Source organism: Vulpes vulpes, chromosome 6, assembly GCF_048418805.1.
Source record: "Vulpes vulpes isolate BD-2025 chromosome 6, VulVul3, whole genome shotgun sequence".
Classification (NCBI taxonomy): domain Eukaryota; kingdom Metazoa; phylum Chordata; class Mammalia; order Carnivora; family Canidae; genus Vulpes; species Vulpes vulpes.
Genome location: NC_132785.1, coordinates 24346932 through 24367278, shown reverse-complemented (window position 1 = coordinate 24367278; position 20347 = coordinate 24346932). Strand labels below are relative to the sequence as shown.

The 20347-nt window shown below is 33.1% G+C and overlaps 1 protein-coding gene across 1 annotated transcript in view; it reads left to right on the top strand.

Annotated features, from left to right (window-relative positions):
• Window positions 1-20347, top strand: part of KLHL1 (kelch like family member 1) — a 353403-nt gene that overhangs the window by 145587 nt on the left and 187469 nt on the right. Inside the window, exon 4 of the mRNA XM_025987262.2 lies at window positions 13650-13846. Coding sequence (XP_025843047.1) covers window positions 13650-13846 — 197 coding nt within the window. The remainder of the gene's footprint in view (window positions 1-13649; window positions 13847-20347) is intronic.

Below are 20347 nucleotides of genomic sequence, written 5' to 3'. Positions count from 1 at the left end.
TCAAAAGGCATTCCCTTCTTATTGCCATAGTTGACTAATTCTATCGATCTAATTTGTATAGGGTCAATATTTCTTCACTAATTCACAAGAGACATATAGGAAGGGGGTAGTTTCTCTTTCAGGAGTATTTTCCTATCTGCATCTGAAGCTTGAAAACTGTGGCAGCTAGAGGAAAACAAGGCGGTTGAGAAGATGGTTGCTTTCTGATGATGTGTTGAGCCTTTCAATTAATCATTTGTGGAGACAATCTTCATCTGCACTTGTCAAAAGAGATAATAACTCTTTCCTTATTATTTAAGAAAATTTTCTCAGGGCTTTCCTCTATCATAGTCATAGGTTCCTTAGGTATTCAAAGTTTCATGTAGGTAGCAAATATTCTTAAGCTAATTTTCTATGACACAGAAAGTAAAAATGTGTAGTATTTCCCTATCCATATGTCTAAAGCCATTTATGAGCATTATGCCTTAAAAGTTAACTTGGAATGAATGTGTAGAACTAATATTTTTTCATTAATAGTATTCATGGCTTCTTTTTAGGTTCAATTTTAAGTCAAATATTTGGCAGATTTTTGCCTTTTTACCATACAAGACTGTCACAGTAATAGCCAGGTTTTATATAAAGAAAAAATATATATAAAGAAAAATATCATGCATGAGGTAGCTCAATTTGTGTGCACTCAAGCTCAACACTCACTAATACTCCATTTGTGCCTTCTGACTTTTACAAATGATCTTTTCATTGGATATAGTTCAAGTTGGATAAAATAGAATGTTTTAACTCTTTTGAAACAAACAATCCTTATATCTTCCAAATTTGCATCCATAGTTACCACAGGTACCTTGAAAAAATTAGTCTATAGATAACCTGTGAAAATTCAAAAAATTTTCTCTTTTTTCCTTTTTTTTAACAAGAAAGGAAGGAGAAGTGCCCGCTAAAATATGATCTAAATTATTATGAAGTATAATGGTAGATTCAGTATTTGCATTTGGACTATTTGTTTTTATAAACAAATAACTTATACATCCTCTGGCTTATTACACTGACATAACATCTCTGAATTACTTTTCGAGTGTTGATCTGAGAAGGTAAAGATACTAACATGCACACACACACCATTTTATATATTAGGTTTACATTTATAAGATAATTTTAACAATATGTTGATCAGGTATTTTAAAAGGTAATGGCACATATGAAATTGCCATAACTATAACATGTTCTATATATTGTAAACTCTAAGAAAAAATTAATGCATAACACAATTTCTCCAAGTTATGATCTTTGTGATTTTGTTAGTAAAGTTTGAATTAAAGCCCTTGGAAAATATAGGTGTTAGTTCACCCAAATCATCTTTGCTGGCATTTAAGTACTCCTTTTAGAAGCTTTATCGATGAATAATTGACATGAAATAAATTGCATATACATAAAGTGTACGATTTGATGTTTTGATACATATATATATATATACATACCCCCATAAAACCCTTACCATTACCAGAGTAATGATTATATTCATCACCTGCTTTTCTGATTCCTCTTGTTGCCTCTCCTTGTTCCTACTCCATACTCAGATACTGATGATCTATCTACATAATTAGTTGGGACATTTAAGAATTTTAATTAAGTTGGATCATAGAGTTTATTTTTGTCTGGTTTCTTTCACTCAACATAATTACTTTGCACTTGGCATACTTAACCATAATGTTGCATATCAATAGTTCTCTCCTTTTTTGAGTAGTATTCCATTGTAGCCACTCCCCACCCTGCCTGATTTGAAGTTTTGTTTTCAACAGTTTCAGCTACCCAAGCAGATGATCCTCCATCTGACATTTAGTCAGAAGGCTGGTAGTAAGGTAATGTTAGGTCACAATGCCTACCTCATTCATCTCACTTCATCTCATCCCATAGGCATTTTGTCATCATACATCATCATAAAAAGATGAGTGAGTACAGAACAATAAGTTATTTTAAGAGAGAGAGACAGCATTCACACAACCTTTATTACAGTATATTCTATCGTTGGTTATTTTGTTAATCTTTTACCATGCCTGGTTTATACACTAAACTTCATTGTAGGTATGTCTGTATAGGAAGACAGAAAGAGAGTTAAGGATATCCATGGTTTCAGGCATCCCCTGGAGGTCTTGGATCATATCTTCCACAGCTAAAGGGAACTACAGTACTACAATTTGTTCATCCATTCACTTGTTAATGAACATTTGAGTGGTTTCCAGTGTTTGGCTGTTACAAAATAAAACTACTATAAAAATTCATGTACAAGGCTTTATATCAACATATTGTTTATTTTTCTTAGGTTAATACATAGGAGTGAAATGGCTGAGTCATTTGAGAAGTGAAATTGTAAAACTGTTTTCCAAAATGGATAGACCATTTCACATTTCCATCAGCCGTGTTAATGCATGTGTAGTGGTATTTCATTGTGCTTTTAGCTTCTATTCTCCTAAATATTAATAATGTTGAGCATTTTTCATCCATGTATCTTCTTTTATGGAACATCTGTTTAGATCATTTGCCCATTAATCTTTTTTCTTGTTATTGGGTTTGAGAGTTCTTTATGTATTCTGGAGGCAAGTACTTCATCAGACATATGGTTTTGCAAAAATTTTTTCCCGGGCTTGGTTCATCTTTTTTGTTCCTTTAATATTATCACTTGCAGTAATTTTAATGAAGTCCAATTTAACAATTTTTTTGTGGATTATGTATTTGATGTTTTATCTAGGAACTCGTTAACTTAATGTCACAAAAATTTTGTTTTCTTATAGAAGATGTATAGTTTTAGTTTTTACATTTAGGACTATGATCCTTTTTCAGTAATTTTTTCTTTCATTAGCCTATCACATTTGTTATTTTATATTATGTAAGTTAGTTTTTCATGCATAACAGTTACTGGACCCCAAACGTTTTGCCTCAAATCTAATGTCTTAAAACAACAATCATTTATTTAGCGTATAAGTTTGTGGCTTGTCAATTGGCTGGACTTGGCTGAGAATTTTTTCTGGTGTTTTAGAACTAAGCTCAATCATGTATTGGTGCTCACTTGTCTGTCAGCATCTACCAGCAGGGCATCAGATTGATGAAACAGGCTTGCTCAGGCTTAACGTCATAATGGTAGAAAGGTCTCAAACACAAGAGAAATGCCGCTATATCCTTCCTTGGCTTATGTTTTCCACCTTTCGTTTGCTCATGGTATTTCCCATAGCCAACCTAAGAGTTAGTATGTAAGAGTATTGCCAAAGAGCAAAGGTATAAAGAAAGGAATGACTAATGGTCATATTTGCATTTTACCTTACCTGCTCTATATTACCTGAAGGTCCTCTTGTGTACCCACTGCCCTCAATTAGGAAAAAAAAAAAAAAAAAAAAAGTTCCTCTAGAAGGGGATCTAAGTCTGCTTTCCAAAACTTAACTCAGGTTCTGATCAACAAGGATGTCAATCTTAGATCATATTTAACCTCTCCAAATAGTAGTCATGTGTAATGCTAAATGTGAAGGGACATACAGTTTACCATATTTATTATACAGCATTTCAAATTGATAAAAGTTATTGAGAAATTTTAGTGGACAACTGTGTATCTTTCTTCTAGCTTAAGGAATAAAATATGAATAAAATCAAAACTCTTTGTCATGAGGGACATATTTCTCCCTTATAAAGAATATGATCACTATCCTGATTTTGGGATTTATCATTGCCATATAGCTCTATATAGTTCATATATATTATATTTTATATTTCTACCTACACAAAATTGCTCTGTTAATATATATGTTAACTGCAAATTATTCCATATACATTTGTTCAAGTCTCCTTTTTCTCTAAACTTCATTGTTGTTAGATTAATCCATGTTGATAATGTAGATCTGATGCATTGGTCACTGGAATACTGTTCTTGTGTTCTATTTGCTTCATGGGATGCTAGGCTTTATGGGTGCTGTGTGGCTGGATAATGTAGTGAAGAGTATTATACATTGTGTTTATCTGTAATTTTTAAAGTGAACAGTTTTTTACTTGTTAAATTATTTAGAACTAGATAATCTGTTATTGTTAGTGGATTAGTCATCATGTCTTCAAATAAAAGCAATCTCCTATATAAACATAGATTATGATAATGAATAAATATCTTGAAACTAATTGTAAAACCTAAGGTCACACAGATTATTTTCATATACTTTACAGTTTTTGATTTCACACAAAGGTTTATGATTCACTTTTAATTAAGTTTTGTATAAGGTGTGAGACAGTATCTAAATTAAACCTTTTTGCATTCAGAAAGCCAATTATTCCACTACCATTAGTTGTAGAGATTGCTTCTTCATTGAAGTACCATTTTGAGTAAATTTTAAAATTGTGTGAGGTTTAAATTAAAATACAAGTTTTTGAATTCCTGTATGAGTTTTTTCAATTTTGGAGTGAAGTCTTTGGGTTTTCCACATGGAGTAGCACGTAAATGAGAAGAATGAGAGTTTGACTACTTTGCCTATTCAGATGCTCTTCATTTCTTTTTATTGTCTGATTGCTGAGGCTAAGACTTTTAGTATGATGTTTAACAATAGTGGTGATAGTGGACATCCCTGCCATGTTCCTGACCTTAGGGGAAAAACTCTTAGTCTTTTCGCCATTGAGAACGATATTCCCTGTGGACTTTTTGTACATGGCTTTTATGATATTGAGGTACGTTCCCTCTATCCCTACACTGTGAAGAGTTTTAATCAAGAAACTTTTCTGTACTTTAAAAAAAAAAAAAGAAACTTTTCTGTACTTTTTCAAATGCTTTTTCTGCATCTATTGAGAGGATCATACGATTTCTTCCTTTCTTTTATTAATGTGATGTGTCAAATTGATTTATATGCAGTTGTTGAACCAACATTGCAGCCCAGGAATAAATCTCACTCTGTTGTGGTGAATAATACTTTTAATGTACTGGTGGATTCTATTTGCTAGTATCTGGATGAGAATGTTGGCATCCATGTTCATCAGGGATATTAGTCTGTAAATCTCCTTTTTGGTAGGATCTTTGTCTGGTTTGGGGATCAAGGTAATTCTGGCCTATAGAAAGAGTTTGGAAGTTTTCCTTCTATTTCTATTTTTTGAAACAGCTTCAGAAGAACAGGTATTATTTCTTCTTTAAATATTTGGTAGAATTCCCCTAGGAAGCTATCTGGCCCTGGACTCTTGTTTTTGGGAGATTTTTGATTACTGCTTCAACTTCTTTGCTGGTTATGAGTCTATTGAGTTTTTCTATTTCTTCTCATTTCAGGTTTGATAGTTTATACATCTCCAGGAATGCATCCGTTTCTTCTATATTGCCTAACTTGTTGGCGCATAGTTGTTCATAATATGTTCTTATAATTGTTTTATTTATTTGGTGCTGGCTGTGATCTTTCCTCTTTCATTTATGATTTTATTTATTTTGGTTCTTTTTCTATTCTTTTTGATAAGTCTGGCCAGGGGTTTGTCAATCTTATTAATTCTTTCAAAGAACTCGCTCTTAGTTTCATTGATCTGTTCTATTACTTTGTTGTTGTTTCTGTTGCACTTATTTCTACTTTAATCTTTATTAATTCTCTTCTCCTGGTGAGTTTAGGCTTTATTTGCTCTTCTTTTAGGTATAAGGTTAGGTTGTGTATTTGAGACCTTTTATTTTTTTTTCCTTGAGAAAGGGTTGTATTGCTATGTACTTCACTCTTAGCACTGCCTATCCTGCACCCCAAAATTACTAGAACTCATAGTGGAATTCAACAAAGTGGTAGGATATTAAATCAATACATAGAAATTATTTACATTTCTATACACTAATAATGAGACAGAAGAAAGAAAAATTAAAGAGCTGATACCATTAATAATTGCACCAAAAACCATGAGAGACCTAGGAATAAACCTAAACAAAGAGGCAAAGATCAGTACTCAGAAAACTATAGAACATCATGAAAAAAATTGAAGAAGACACAAAGAAATGTAAAAACCCTCCATGCTTATGGATTGGAAGAACAAATAGTGTTTAAATGTTTATGCTTCCTAGAGAAATCTATAAATTTGATGCAATCCCTGTCAAAATATCATCAACTTGGGATGCCTGGGTGGCTCAGTGATTCAGAATCTGCCTTTGGCTCAAGGCGTGATCCTGGAGTCCCGGGATCAAGTCCTACATCAGGTTCCCTGCGAGGAGCCTGCTTCTCCCTCTGCCTATATCGCTGCCACTCTCTCTGTGTCACTCATGAATAGATAAATAAAATTTTAAAACAAAAACAAAATATCATCAACTTTTTTCACAGAGCCAGAACAAACAATCCTAAAATTTGTGTGGAACCAGAAAACCCTGGAATAGGCAAAGGAATGTTGAAAAAGAAAACCAAAGCTGGTGGCATCACAATTCTGAACTTCAAGCTCTATTACAAAGCTGTAATCCTCAAGACAGTATGGTACTGGCACAGAAACATACATATAGGTCAATGGAACAGGATAGAGAACACAGAAATGGACCCTCAACTCTATGGTCAACTAATCTTTGACAAAGCAAGAAAGAATATCCAATGGAAAAAAGACAGTCTCTTCAACAAATAGTGTTGAGAAAATTAGACAGCCAATGCAGAAAAATGAAATTGGACCATTTCCTCACACCATACACAAAAATAGACTCAAAATGGATAAAAGACCTAAATGTGAGACAAGAATCCATTAAAATCCTAGAGAACACAGGCAGCAACCTCTTTGACCTTGGCCACAGCAACTTCTTGCTAGCCATATCTCCAAAGGCAGGGGAGACACAGACAAAAATGAACTATTAGGATTTCATCAACATAAAAACCTTCTGCATAGCAAAGGAAACAGTTAACAAAACCAAAAGACAACCGATGGAATGGGAGAAGATATTTGCAAATGTCTCATCAGATAAAGGGCTAGTATCCAAAATCTATGAAGAATTTATCAAACTCAACACCTAGAGAACAAATAATCCAGTCAAGAAATAGGTGGAAGATATGAATAGACATTTCTCCAAAGAAGACATGTAAATGGCCAATAGACATATGATAAAATGCTCAACATCACTCAGCATCAGGAAAATACAAATCAAAACCACAATGAGATACCAACTCACACCAGTAAAAATGGCTAAAATTAACAAGTCAGGAAATGACAGATGTTGGCAAGGATGCAGAGGGAAGGGAACACTCATACACTGTTGGTGGGAATGCAAGCTGGTACAGCTACTCTGGAAAACAGCATAGAGGTTCCCCAGAAAGTTAAAAATAGAGCTACCCTACAACCCAACAATCATGCTACTGGGTATTTACCCCAAAGATACTTACCCTAATCTTCATAGCGGCAATGTCCAAACTATAGAAAGAGCTCAAATGTCCATGGACAGATGAATGGATAAAGAAGATGTGGGAGCTACATCTATTTCTTAGCCATCAAAAATGAAATCTTGCCATTTGCAACAATGTGGATAGAGCTAGAGGGTATTACACTAAATGAAATAAGTCAATCAGAGAAAGACAATTATATGATCTCACTCTTCTGTGGAATTTAAGAAACAAAACAGAGGATAATAGGGGAAGAGAGGAAAAAATAAAACAGGATGAAATCAGAGAGGGAGACAAACCATAAGAAACTCTTAATCAAAGGAAACAAACTGAAGGTTGCTAGAGGGGAAGTGGGTGGGGGGTTGAGATAACTAAGTAATGGACATTAAGAGGGCACGTGATAATATTGAGCACTGGGTATTACATAAGACTGAGTAATCACTGACTGGTACCTCTGAAATCAATAATATATTATATGTTATGTGATTGATTATAAATAAAAATTTTAAAAATAAAATACAAATTTTGCACATGGGTATCTGACTGTATCGGTACCATTTCTTCAAAGACTATCTTTTCTCAAAATGTCTAGTATCTTTGCAAAAACTAATGATTTATATATGGGTAGTTCTAATTCTGCAGTCTATTTTTATCCATTGATCTGTCCATATTTAGATAAGTACCAATCAGTTTTAATTACTGTAGCCTTGTAATAGTTCTTAAAATCTGGTAGCATTGTTACTCCCACTTCGTTCTGTTTCAGAATTGTTTTGGTTATTCCAGTTCATTACATTTGCATATGAATTTTAGAATCAGCTCTGTAATTTCTTCAAAAAGTCTACTGGAATTCTGAATATGATTATAATAAATCTGTAGATTAATTTGGAGTGAATTGAGATATGAATGTTATATTTTTCAGTCCATATGCACAGTATATCTTCAACGTCACCTACCACTCCAGCAATTCTAATTAGAATGCTGTGGTGGGACATCCCAAGTATATGCCTCCAGGTTCAGTGATTTACTTGGGTGGCTCAGAGGACTCAGCATATTGTCGTACCAATGGCTATGATTTGTTATGGCAAAGGGATTCAATGCACAGTCAGGGAAGGGAAACAGGAAAAGTCCCAGAGAAACAAGACACAAACTTCCAAAAGCTCCATTCCAAGTGGAATCACACAGGGCACAATTAATGTCCTCTTCAATGAGATGTGACAAAGCATGTGAATTGTTGCCAACCAGGGAGATTCATTAGAGACTCCATGCCCTGGGTTTTATCAGGGGCTGATCATATAGACAGCCTCTGCTTAGCATGTACCAAAATTCAAGATGGAAAGAAAAACAGGTGTTCAGTATAAGCCATATTATTTTTACAAACACCTTTGATACAGTGAGCCATTTGTATTAGTTTATGGTAGGAACTCCTTTGAAATCTAAGTTTTTAGACACCAGTCAAGGGCAAATCTTGCAAGCAGGCCTTTTCAAAAATAGTAGGTTAGGGCTACTGTGTGATTTTTTTTCCTGCCTAAGTGCTGTTGAAAACAATTCATTAAAATTAAAGGAAGTTATTCTCCCAATGTTCTGAAATCACAATAAAATGGAATCCATAAAAGCCATGCCATCTGCATTCATCTCTTTTATCTGATTTTCACAGGACTCATGCTAGGAAGTATATAACTATATTCTTGGCAATCTTACTAAAAATTTTTAGGTAAAATTCTTCCAAATGTCTTAAATCATGAAAATAATTTAAAGATATAAATGTTATCAGAAGTTGTTATACATGTGATCAATTACAAGTAACAATAGTTTTTAAGGTATTCATATTACCTCCTTTATATTTCATATTTTTATTCATATAAGTTATAGGTACACATTTAATGAATCATTTAAAATCTATCGAATACAAGTTTCTATAACATGAAGAATACTTCATTCTGGTGCTGACTCTAATATCCATAAACCTTAAAAATATATATATATATAGCTTCCCTGACATATTTTAAATCATTTGAGCTTGTATGAATCCTTCAGCTTCAGATGAATATATTGTTTGGCATTATTATTGAATGATAGTGTGAAATATAAACACTTCCAAAAATAGTATTGGCAAATGTCTCCTCTGCTGAATTGACCTATGATACTCAATGTTCTACTAGTTGGTAATATCCGAATAATAAGATTCTTGTGCATTTATTGAAATCTTGTAAGTTTAAAAATAACTATTTTAACTTTTATTATTGATAATGTCTCTCTTTTATATTAAAGCTAAACTTTAGGTAAATTTAATTATAAATTAAAATATGAAAGAAGTATTTTAATTTTGCTCTCAGACACTGTTCCTTTCTAATTTATTGTTTCCATTTTACCTACTTTTTTCTTTCTTCATTAAATCCCTTGCTATACTTGGAAGTATGTTTTAGATTCCTTTGCTGTCTTATTCTATCAGTGACACTCATAAATAAAACATAATACTGTTTAACTATTAAACATGTTAAGTTATAAGTGAAATGTCATTTTTGAAAGCAAAGTTATCCCTCACCCAACAGATTACTTACTAATTGTAATAGAAAAAAATCTTTAAAATGAAGAAATCTAGAAGACATTGCCTTAAACAGGGTACCAAACTTAACACATCAACCAGGAGACATACTTGCATCATGAACTTCCCCATGTAAGGTATTGAAAAAGGTGTAATATCACCTTTATAGTGTCCCTGCCAGAAAAGGTTTCAGCTAAATGTAATCATGGGGAAATAATATGACTAACCCAATCTCGGGAATTCTAAAAAAACAACTAGTCTGGACTTTTCACTAATATTAATGTCATGAATGACAACATGGCTGAGGAACAGTTATAAATTAAAGGAGAATAAAGGGACATAACATATAAATATATTGTGAATCTTGATTAGAGCCTGAATTTAATAATAAAATCTATAGGGTTACCTGGGTTTCTCAGTGGTTAGTGTCTTCCTTCTGCTCAGGGCATGATCCTGGTAGTCCTGGGATCAAGTCCTATAGCGGGCTCCCTGCAGGGAGCTTACTTCTCCCTCTGGCTGTGTCTCTGCCTCTCTCTTTGTCTCTCTGTCTCTCATGAATAAATAAATAAAATCCTAAAAACATAAATAAAATAAATAAAAATAAAATTTATAAAGCATATTAATTGGACATTTGAGGAAATTTGCATCATAGCAAATTATCAATTTCATAAATGTAAAAATTATATTGTAGCTCTGTAGGAGAACCTTTGTTTTTAGAAGCATATGGTGAAGTATTTAAGGGTGAAATATAATGTTTGGAATAATCCAATAACACAGCAGCTATAGCATAAATACACACAGAGAGAGAAAGATATGGCAGATGTTAACACTTGGTGAAGCTACATAAAGAGTATATGGATGTTTATTGTAGTAGTCCTGCAAATTACTATAGGTTAAAGAAATCCAGAATATGAACTTTGTGTGGAAAAAAAAGGCATTCTGCTTATAAAGACAACTTTTCTAACATGCTATAGAAATACTGGGATGCCTGGGTGGCTAAGCGGTTGAGCATCTGCCTTCCGTTCAGGTCATGATCCGTGGGTGCTGAGATCAAGTTCAGCATCAGGCTTCCTGCAGGGAGCCTGCTTCTCCCTCTGCCTATGTCTCTGCCTCTCTTTCTGTGTGTCTCATGAATAAATAAATAAAAATTTTTAAAAATACTACTGATGAAAAAAGGAAAAATCTGAAAAAAATTGTAGCAGTACTATAAAGTAGAAAATATATTCCAACTAGCAAGGATACATTTGTAAATTTCAATTAGATGATAACATATTAAAAATTAAAGTTAATCAATTATTTTTTTCCTATGGTCTTACATACAAGTTCCAAATTTTGTGTAGCCTGTCTTCCAAGTGCACCAATGAATTAAAATATCCTTTTTTTTTTTAGGGACTGATCACCATCTTTGACTATTAGAGGTTGCAATGTATATCTTAATGAGGCAAAAGGTAAAAGAAATACATAAATAAAATTTGTTTGGATAATTCAAACCTCAGTCAAAATTTAGAATATTCAGAGAGGATAATAAAACAACATTATTTTCTCTGAAAGATTCTAAAATTCTCAAAATTTTGCTATTAAATGGAGAACACAGATACTTATTTTTGGGTAGTAATAGTAAAACTGAATGTTGCAAAGTTATAAAAAGATAAAACAGTAGAAATGAAATAAATCCATAATCAAAGAAAAAGAATGACATTATTAAAAATCAGGAATAAAAACTGATGTTTATGAATTAATTAAGAACTCTGTGAAATGCGTAATTCACATGGGTAGAATTTCTTTTTTTAAATTTTTTAAATTTTTTTCCATGGGTAGAATTTCTACAATTAAGTTATTTAAATTTTTAGTAAGTCAGGTGCCTGGGTGGCTCAGTGGTTGAGTGTCTGCCTTTGGCTCAGGTGGTGATCCTGGGGTCCTAGAATCAAGTCCCATATCAGGCTCCCTGCAGAGAGGCTGCTTCTACCTCTGCCTTTGTCTCTGCCTCTCTGTGTCTTTCATGAATAAATAAATAAAATCTTGAAAAAAATTTTTAGTAAGAGTTAGACAGCATATTAGATATACCAAAAAAAGTATCTATGAATGTAAGGTAGATATGAAAATATAAATTTGAGTATAAATAATTTTCATGGAGAGAACTTCTAGAAGTATCAATGAAACATTTTTAAAGTTTAACATATCAGGTTTAAACACACTGTTAAATATGTTGGAAAGAGAATTAGTTAATAGAATACATAATGAAATCACACATATGGAAGAGAGAATGATATGATCCAATACATAGCCCTTGATAATAGTCTCTAAGAGAAAATTGAAGAAGCAAAAGTAAGGAGCAAGAACCATATCAGTAAAAATAGACAATACTTTTCTAGAATTTCATATTTAGCAAGGCCAATAATTTCTGAGTAAATTTAATAAAAGTAATTTTCTAAAAAACTCATGTCCATTACCATCACTCTATATTATGCATTAATAAGACCCAAAAGAGTTGATTTCCTGAAATGATTAGACAATAGACCAGAGAAATAGGTTAATTTAAAAAATAAGAATGATAGAAGGCAAAAATAAACAATCTATGGTATGAAAATTTTCCAACATTATAGATACACACTAATTACAATAAAATTAAAACCACACACTTTAGAGTAGATTGGACTGCAAGAACCAATAGAACTAGTAAGCCAAGAAAACTAAAAATATATTTCAGTACTTGAGTTTATTATTTGAGTATTATTAGTTTAAATATTGATGATTATTATTTGGAACTAGTAGTTCTTGGTGTAGATTCAGGCTCCTTGTGCATCCTTCATCCACCAGGGTTTTATGCCATCTTTGCTCATAGAAGAGAAAGAGAGCTTGGATGAAGTACACTCATATCATAAATGCCCTGGTGTAGTAGTAACACACATCCCTTTACTCATAGTCCACTGACATGTCATGACATTAACATGTGGCCTCTCCCTGTGTTCAGGAAAATGAGCAAAGTAATAACTTTGAATGAAAAGTAGCAGCCTGTGCCACAAAAACTAAGACGGAATAAGCCATTTCTGTGACTTAGAGATACTAAGTACTTAGTGATACATAGAAAATCTGAATGGGGAATAAAGCTATTAAAGATGTGTTGAATTGCTAAATAAAACCTACCCCCCAAATAATTAAGTACGGAAGCTTCACAGGAATGATTTGCAAGCATTTGAAAATAGCCCCACTCATTAATAAATTACTTGAGTAGTTAGATAAAAGAGGAAACACTGAAGAGCCCATTTTTTGAGGTTAAGATAACTGACAAAAAAAGAAAAATTATAGAAAATTAAAATCATGGGTACAAGGAGTTAAATACAATATTAGCAATCTACATTTACCTATTATATATATATATATATAATACATATATATTCGTTATTCACACATAGGTGTTTCATATAAATATACACATGAACATATTGTCAGAAACTTCATGAACTCTTGCTCTCTTAAGTCTATAGACATGTTTTGTGAAACTTGCTTGTCCCTATTTTTTTCCTTAATTCACAAAAAATGGAACAACCATCATTCCTGCTGCAGTAGACTCACATATTTAGTACGTCTTAGAGGATTTTGAACAGTACATGAAGAAATGCAAGATGCCGAAAGGAGTTGCTGGCCTTTAATGAATTATATTTATCTTGATTATGGATCTAGGTTCAGGTCATTTTTAACAGATTGACCTAATATTTGGAGTGAGACAGTGGTACCCATTATTGGTTTTAAACAGAGTTTCATAATTCTCTTCACCCAATGTTTAGGTTGCTTGGAATTAAAGGAAGACACCATTGAAAACCTTCTTGCTGCAGCATGCCTCCTTCAGCTTCCTCAAGTGGTGGAAGTGTGCTGCCATTTCCTCATGAAGCTCTTGCACCCGTCCAACTGTCTGGGGATCCGTGCCTTCGCAGATGCTCAGGGGTGCATTGAGCTGATGAAGGTGGCCCACAGCTACACAATGGTAAGGAGATTTCATATTTTAATTACAGAGGCAGAGCTATATCAGCAGAGGTTAAAACAATTGCTGTCATTGTGTTGAATTAATTTTGATGTTTAAAATAAGTTCTATAGGCTTGGTACATTTCTATTAGGGGGCACAATGTACTATATATATATATATATATATATATATATACATATATATATATAGTATTTTATAATATCAAAGTAAAAAAAAAACTTATTCATCATGGACTTTATATCTACATTTCCTATAAATTGTAAACAAAGCCATAAAGCAATTATAGATGATTTAAGATTTTAGTTGTTTAAATGAACCTTATTTGCTGCTGGCATGCTTATCTTTTTTTTATATCTATCTGCACAGCTGCTCTTTGTTTTTCTTCCTTTTCTTTCTAGTAAAGAGCTACAGGTCTGTACCACAAAAACAAACAAAAAACCCACAACTTTTCTTTTGCTGTTTTCTTATAACCTTTATACTATGAAATAAGTTGTATCAACCAAAATTCAATGTTGAAGTTTTACTCACAATGGGATGTATGTGGAGATTGGCCTTGCCTGTAATTAAGTTTGGATGAGGTCTTGAAGGTGGGTCCCTCATGATAAGATCAGTGCCCCTAGAAGGAGAGATACCAGGGAGTTTGCCTTTTCTCTCTCTCCACCTGTGAGGACACAAAGAGAAGGTGGCAATCTGCAAGCCAGGAAGAGAGAGCCTTCACCAGGGACTCCAGTCAGTCTACACCTTCATCTTAGATTTCCCAATCTCCTGAATATGGGGAAAAAAAACCTTGTTCCATAAGCTACCCAGTCAGCAGTGTTGTGTTATAGCAGCCTGAGCTAACGAATAAATTTTCATCATAGCACATTATGTTTGGTATGGCTTTGCTTATATGATATGTGGAAGAAAAAAATCATACTTGCAGTATATGCTATAAAGTATTTATTGATATAGTAAATATGGATTTAAGAACTCCTGGAAACTTCTATAGCAAATGAAAATATTTAGAAGTACAAACCAACTAATCTACTTTTTTAAAAAATAACTTTGACTTTCTGTACCATTTTAATGTTGGGTTCAAACTGAGTTAATATCACCCAGAAAATACTCCTGAAATAATTTAAACCTATTTATGTTTTTTCTTTGATTTTTTTCTATATGTAAATATTTTAACAGCTTTATGGAGATAGCAAAAATCATTTGAATTGTGCACTTTAAATGTGTGAACTTTGTGGTATGGGTTTCTTTTTCATCTTGTCTCCTTTCTAGAAGAGAATAATCAGTTATAACAATTCATATCCATAACATTTCATACCTTAGAAATAGTTATCCTAAAAGCAATTTAATCTAGTTGCTAGCTTATAGTAAGCTCTATGCAAAATGCTAGCCATTTTTCTTATTTTCATTATTAATATTATTAATGATTTGATTGTTATCATCAAAACAATTGTAAAATATAGAACTTTCCCTTTCCAATTCAAGGGAAGAATTTATATGTGATAAATCTCATTAAGCTTTATAGTTGCTACTTATTAAAAAGCTCTTAAGATTCAACATCTTTTCAAATCACTAATGACCGTCAGCCACTTATAAGTCTTCTAATTGTTATTCTTATACAGAATTTCAATATTATTTAATTTTTCTTCTTTAATCCTTTAAGCTGATTAGTAAATTAAATGAAAATATACAAATAAAAGGAGGAAGACACATGCTTTTTAACACTATTGTCAATTTTTTCCTTTGAAATATTTCATGAGAAGGTATAGTACCACTACTGAAATTGTGTGAACCATATAAAATCAATGTAACCAAACACTTCATCAACCAAAATATCAAAGTCCAACTGCAGTCATTTAATTATGCACATTTCATTACAATTAGGAGTTCCTGGCTTAGATAAGCCAAAGAACAATATGCTTCCATATCCAGAGGGATAATGGTCCCTTCTGGTCTAGTTTGAAATTATTAATTTAGTAATAAAGATGTTTTTCGTGCAGCTGCTTGGACTGCTCTGCAATTTATCACACAATAATAATGATATTTTTTTCTTTAGACATTTTAAAATATATGCTCTATAGTAAAATATATTTAAAACTAAAATGGAAAAGACTTAATATACTCAACATTCTAAACAACTCTATCTTAATTTATTTTTGAAACTACGAATGGATTATATGTGGTGTCACATCTGTTGAAATTTAAGTGATTTCAAGTTCTTTTGGAAACATGAAGCTCCAATATTCTCCAGATCCTCATGGCTTAACATTTTAGTGAAGAAAATTTACTGGCCAGTTATCTTCCTACATCACTATTTTCTCTCAGTTCTAACACCTTTAAATGAGTGTTTTGCATCTGATATTATAATTTGTCATCACATCTTTGCTTCTGATCCTTCTTTGATCACTCATATGTCCTCATCTAATCTATTCAATTTGTGCTTTGAAAGCAAATCTATTATTATTTATTTTCTTTTTAACTGTTTTAATATAGCACAGCATTTCAGTTTTCCTGGTATGTCTGAGGCTAAGTTCTTTATTGGCTTTTATTATGTATTTGTTTATTTTATTGGTAACATTTTTTTCTAATTTTCAATTTCCTTGCTAAAATATTTAGATATGAATTTGACCTTGAATGTCCACATCTTACCTTGCTGGCTATCTGCCTCTGCTATTCATATTCTTTGCTAACTTTCCTTTGGAAATTTCACCCAGTTATTTGGCTTCAGCTATTGATTTTGTGTGGATAAATCCAAAATCTATTCAGGAAGGTGACCCAACTTGGCAGTGGTTCATGTGCAAAATACTGGAAAATTTTGAATGCAAGCTCAGTATTAGGCAGAAATGTGAAACTAATTCTAAAACGTTAATTTAAACTTTGGCTGCATGAATATGCAGACAGCAACACAATAATTGAAGGAAATAGTTCCCCTTTATTATTAGTCAGATTTCACTATGAGACCTGTGCTTAAATTTGGACGTCATATTTTAAAAGCATTAGAGAGTGACAAATAGAAAGATGAAATTAACAAGAATAGTAAATATTCTATAATTATGTCATATGAAGGGATGTTGAAAGACATTTGAGTGCTTGTAGCTGGATAATATTAGGACATGAAAACAACTGTCTTCACAAGTATGTAAGAATAGATTTATGTCTAAAATGGTGTGTTAATATTCCTCATTCTGTTTTTCATTTAGTAATCTTCTGTCTAATTAAATGTTATAAGAAAGAATGATATTAAGGTTGATTTGCTTTGTGTGAAGATGAATGGAAAGTCCAGTTGTCTACTTCAGTCATCTGATCTTTCTTTCTCCACTGGATTGTCCATGTCCACTATTCATCACTGCCACTTCCTTCCAAGCTCATCTGGACTTTTCAGTAGACTCCTGGAACTGCATTTCCCAGAAATACTCTCTCCATTTGGTTCTGGGTTAAACTTTGCCAATGATAGGTATCCATGTAAGTTATGGAAGGTGGAAGAGGTGCAAGATACAACTTCATAAGCAGTTGAAAGCAGAAAAAAAAATGGGAAATTGAAATAACTTCTCAACCCTTTGAAAGAGGTTTACTTCACTGCTGTAGACTGAGACTTCTGGAAGTTCTTGAGGAATGGAGTGCCTTTGCTGAGTCCTTTTGAGGACAGTTCACATAGAACTGAAAGTCAAGACCATTAACATAAAGTTCCCGACCTATACTTGCACCACTCTTGTCAATTCACTATCTACAATCTTTTTTACATTGAACATAGGTTAGCTTGTTTTCCTTAAAAGAGCAGAGTCACACTTCATATTTGGAAAATTCTAAAACTCTGCTTAAACCTCTAGTCTTATCATCCACCTCTTTTCCTTTCTGCCCCACTACCCCATCATACTTGAATTCCCTAAACAGAATAAGCTCCTTCCCACCTCAGATCATTGGCTCATTATGAACATTCCTTAGCCAATTAAAGATATTTTGATATGCATAGTCTTCCACACTTAACTTCTAGACCCCTCCCTGAGAATTTTTTCTCAAAAATAAATGAAACTGCCTTCACCTCTCCTAAGCATGTGCTGTGAATTCCCTTCACATATACTTCACTCATGTTATTTCTCTTGCCTGGAATCTCCAGTATCTAATTCTAAATAACCCCTTGGCTTCTAATTTTAGTTCATCCATTCCTAAAGAATATCTTAAAACTTTTCATGGTATTCTTTTTCTCCTTCGTAATTTTAGTATTCCTTTATTTAGGATCATGTGACATCATCATAAACTTCCTTATATAGTTAATTAGCTTTTTATGTCTTCGTGACTGGTCTTCACAATTCTATTGCAGAATCCTTTATGAAAGAATAAGTATTCTCTGTGGAAATGTATTGTGTCCTGATGAAATATCTAGAACATTGTAATATATTCATATATTTCCTTTGGATAGTCTTTTAGGGTTGTGACTTTTAGCACTCAGCACTCATGAATTCAGCGATTCAAGAAGACTGCACATGGTTTCTTCTAAGTTTCTTTTAAATCTCATTTCTTATCATTATTTTCTCTATTCACATAGTTCTGGTCACATGTATCTTACTGCTTTTTGACTACACCATGCATCTTATCTAATGACCTTTGTGTTTGCTCTTTTTTCCCTCTGCCAGAAACACTCTACGACCAAATAGTTATATCCCTTTCTCTTCTGCCTCAATCAGATGTCTGCTCAGATGTCAACTTCTACAGAGTTCTCATCTCTGAATATTCTTTTTTATAAATATTTATTTATTTGAGAGAGAGAGAGCATGAGCAGAAGTGCCAGAGGGAGAGGGAGACAATGGCAGGCAGATGCCTTGCTGAGCATAGAGCCCAACTCAGGCCACAGGCCTGATTTCATGACCCTAAGATCATGACCTGAGCTGAAATCAAGAGTTGGGTGCTTAAATGACTGAACCACCTGGGAATCCCTCATCTCTGAGTATTCTATATAAAGTGGTACTGCTTCCAAAAGTGTATACTTTTACACTGTTTTATATCCTTTAGAATACTTATTAGTTTCTGGGTTTATATTTTTTATTTTGTTGTTTTGTTGATTTCTCTTCTACCATTACCGTGGTAGCTTGTTGGTAGCATTTCTTTAAACTTCTATACCTTAAGTGCATAGCATTTATTGTTGAGTGAATGAGCGAAAGAGTGAGTGACTGTTGAATACTCTGTACCAGGAACTAGAGTAGGTGGTACTGGAAATACAATGGTGACCAAAATAGACAGATTGCCCTTGGAATAAAGATGAATATGTTGGATGCAAAAAAATTATTATAGATGACAATTATATATATGCATATATATTTGCATATATGTATTTATATGGCAACTGCTATAAAGGACAATACAATGATGCTATGGAAGAGTAAAATAGAGAAAACCTCTTTAACAAGCAATGCTTTATACTGAGTTGTAAAGGATGAGTCAGAATTCATCAGATGACGAGTTGGCTAAGGAATGTTCATAATGAGCCAATGATCTGAGGTGGGAAGGAGCTTATTCTGTTTAGGGAAGGAATGTTCATAATGAGCCAATGATCTGAGGTGGGAAGGAGCTTATTCTGTTTACGGAATTCAAGTGTGATGGGATAGTGGGGCAGAAAGGAAGAGAGGTGGATGATAAGACTAGAGATTTAAGCAGAGCCAATTTTCCAAAGTTCTTGAGAATTTTTTAAGGATTCAGGTTTTTATATTGAGTATATTGGTGTATCTTTGAAAGTTTTTGAGCAAATAAAAGCCAAGATTTAATTTAAAGACTAGTTGTTGAACTGCCATGAAGAGGAGGCAAGAAGAGAGATCCAGAATAAAGGTTGGCACTTCACTAGAGGTCTATATGTATATTGGGTGAATAAGAAAGGAAAAGGGAAACTGAGGTAACTAACTTCTGCCATTGTGTTTAATAGCAATGCTTTTCACTACTGGTGGTAGAGGTATACAAGCTAAGTGTATATAGTATATATCAGGCATTGTTCTAGGTATCAAACATACTTACTTAATTTAATCCTTTCAAAACTCCAACAAGGTATGCATTATACCCATTCTAAAAATGATAAAACTAAGACTCAGAGATGTTCAATAATTTACTGAAGAACAATAACAAGAACATGATGGAATGAGGATTTAAGCCTAGTGCTGTCTTACTAAAAATCAGGTGTTCTATCTATTATGCTAATGATTACACAGTGATTACATTTTATCTATTATACCAAATCAGATTTCTGATGTCCAGGACACTTCAAAACATGCATTACTTCAGACAAATGGATTTTATAAACCTAAAACATAGATGAGAGCACAGAACTCCATGAATATTTTGCTCCTCAGTTTTTGTTTTTATTTTGTTTTGTTTTCATTTCCCTGTTCAGTTCACTCTCATTTCTGCCCAGTGCTACCAGCATGGCATGCAGCATTTCACGATGTTTATGCTAGAGGCAGAAGCTTGGCAATAGGACTAATCAGAGGCTCCCATGCTCAATCAGTAGCTTTGAAAGGTGAAGGT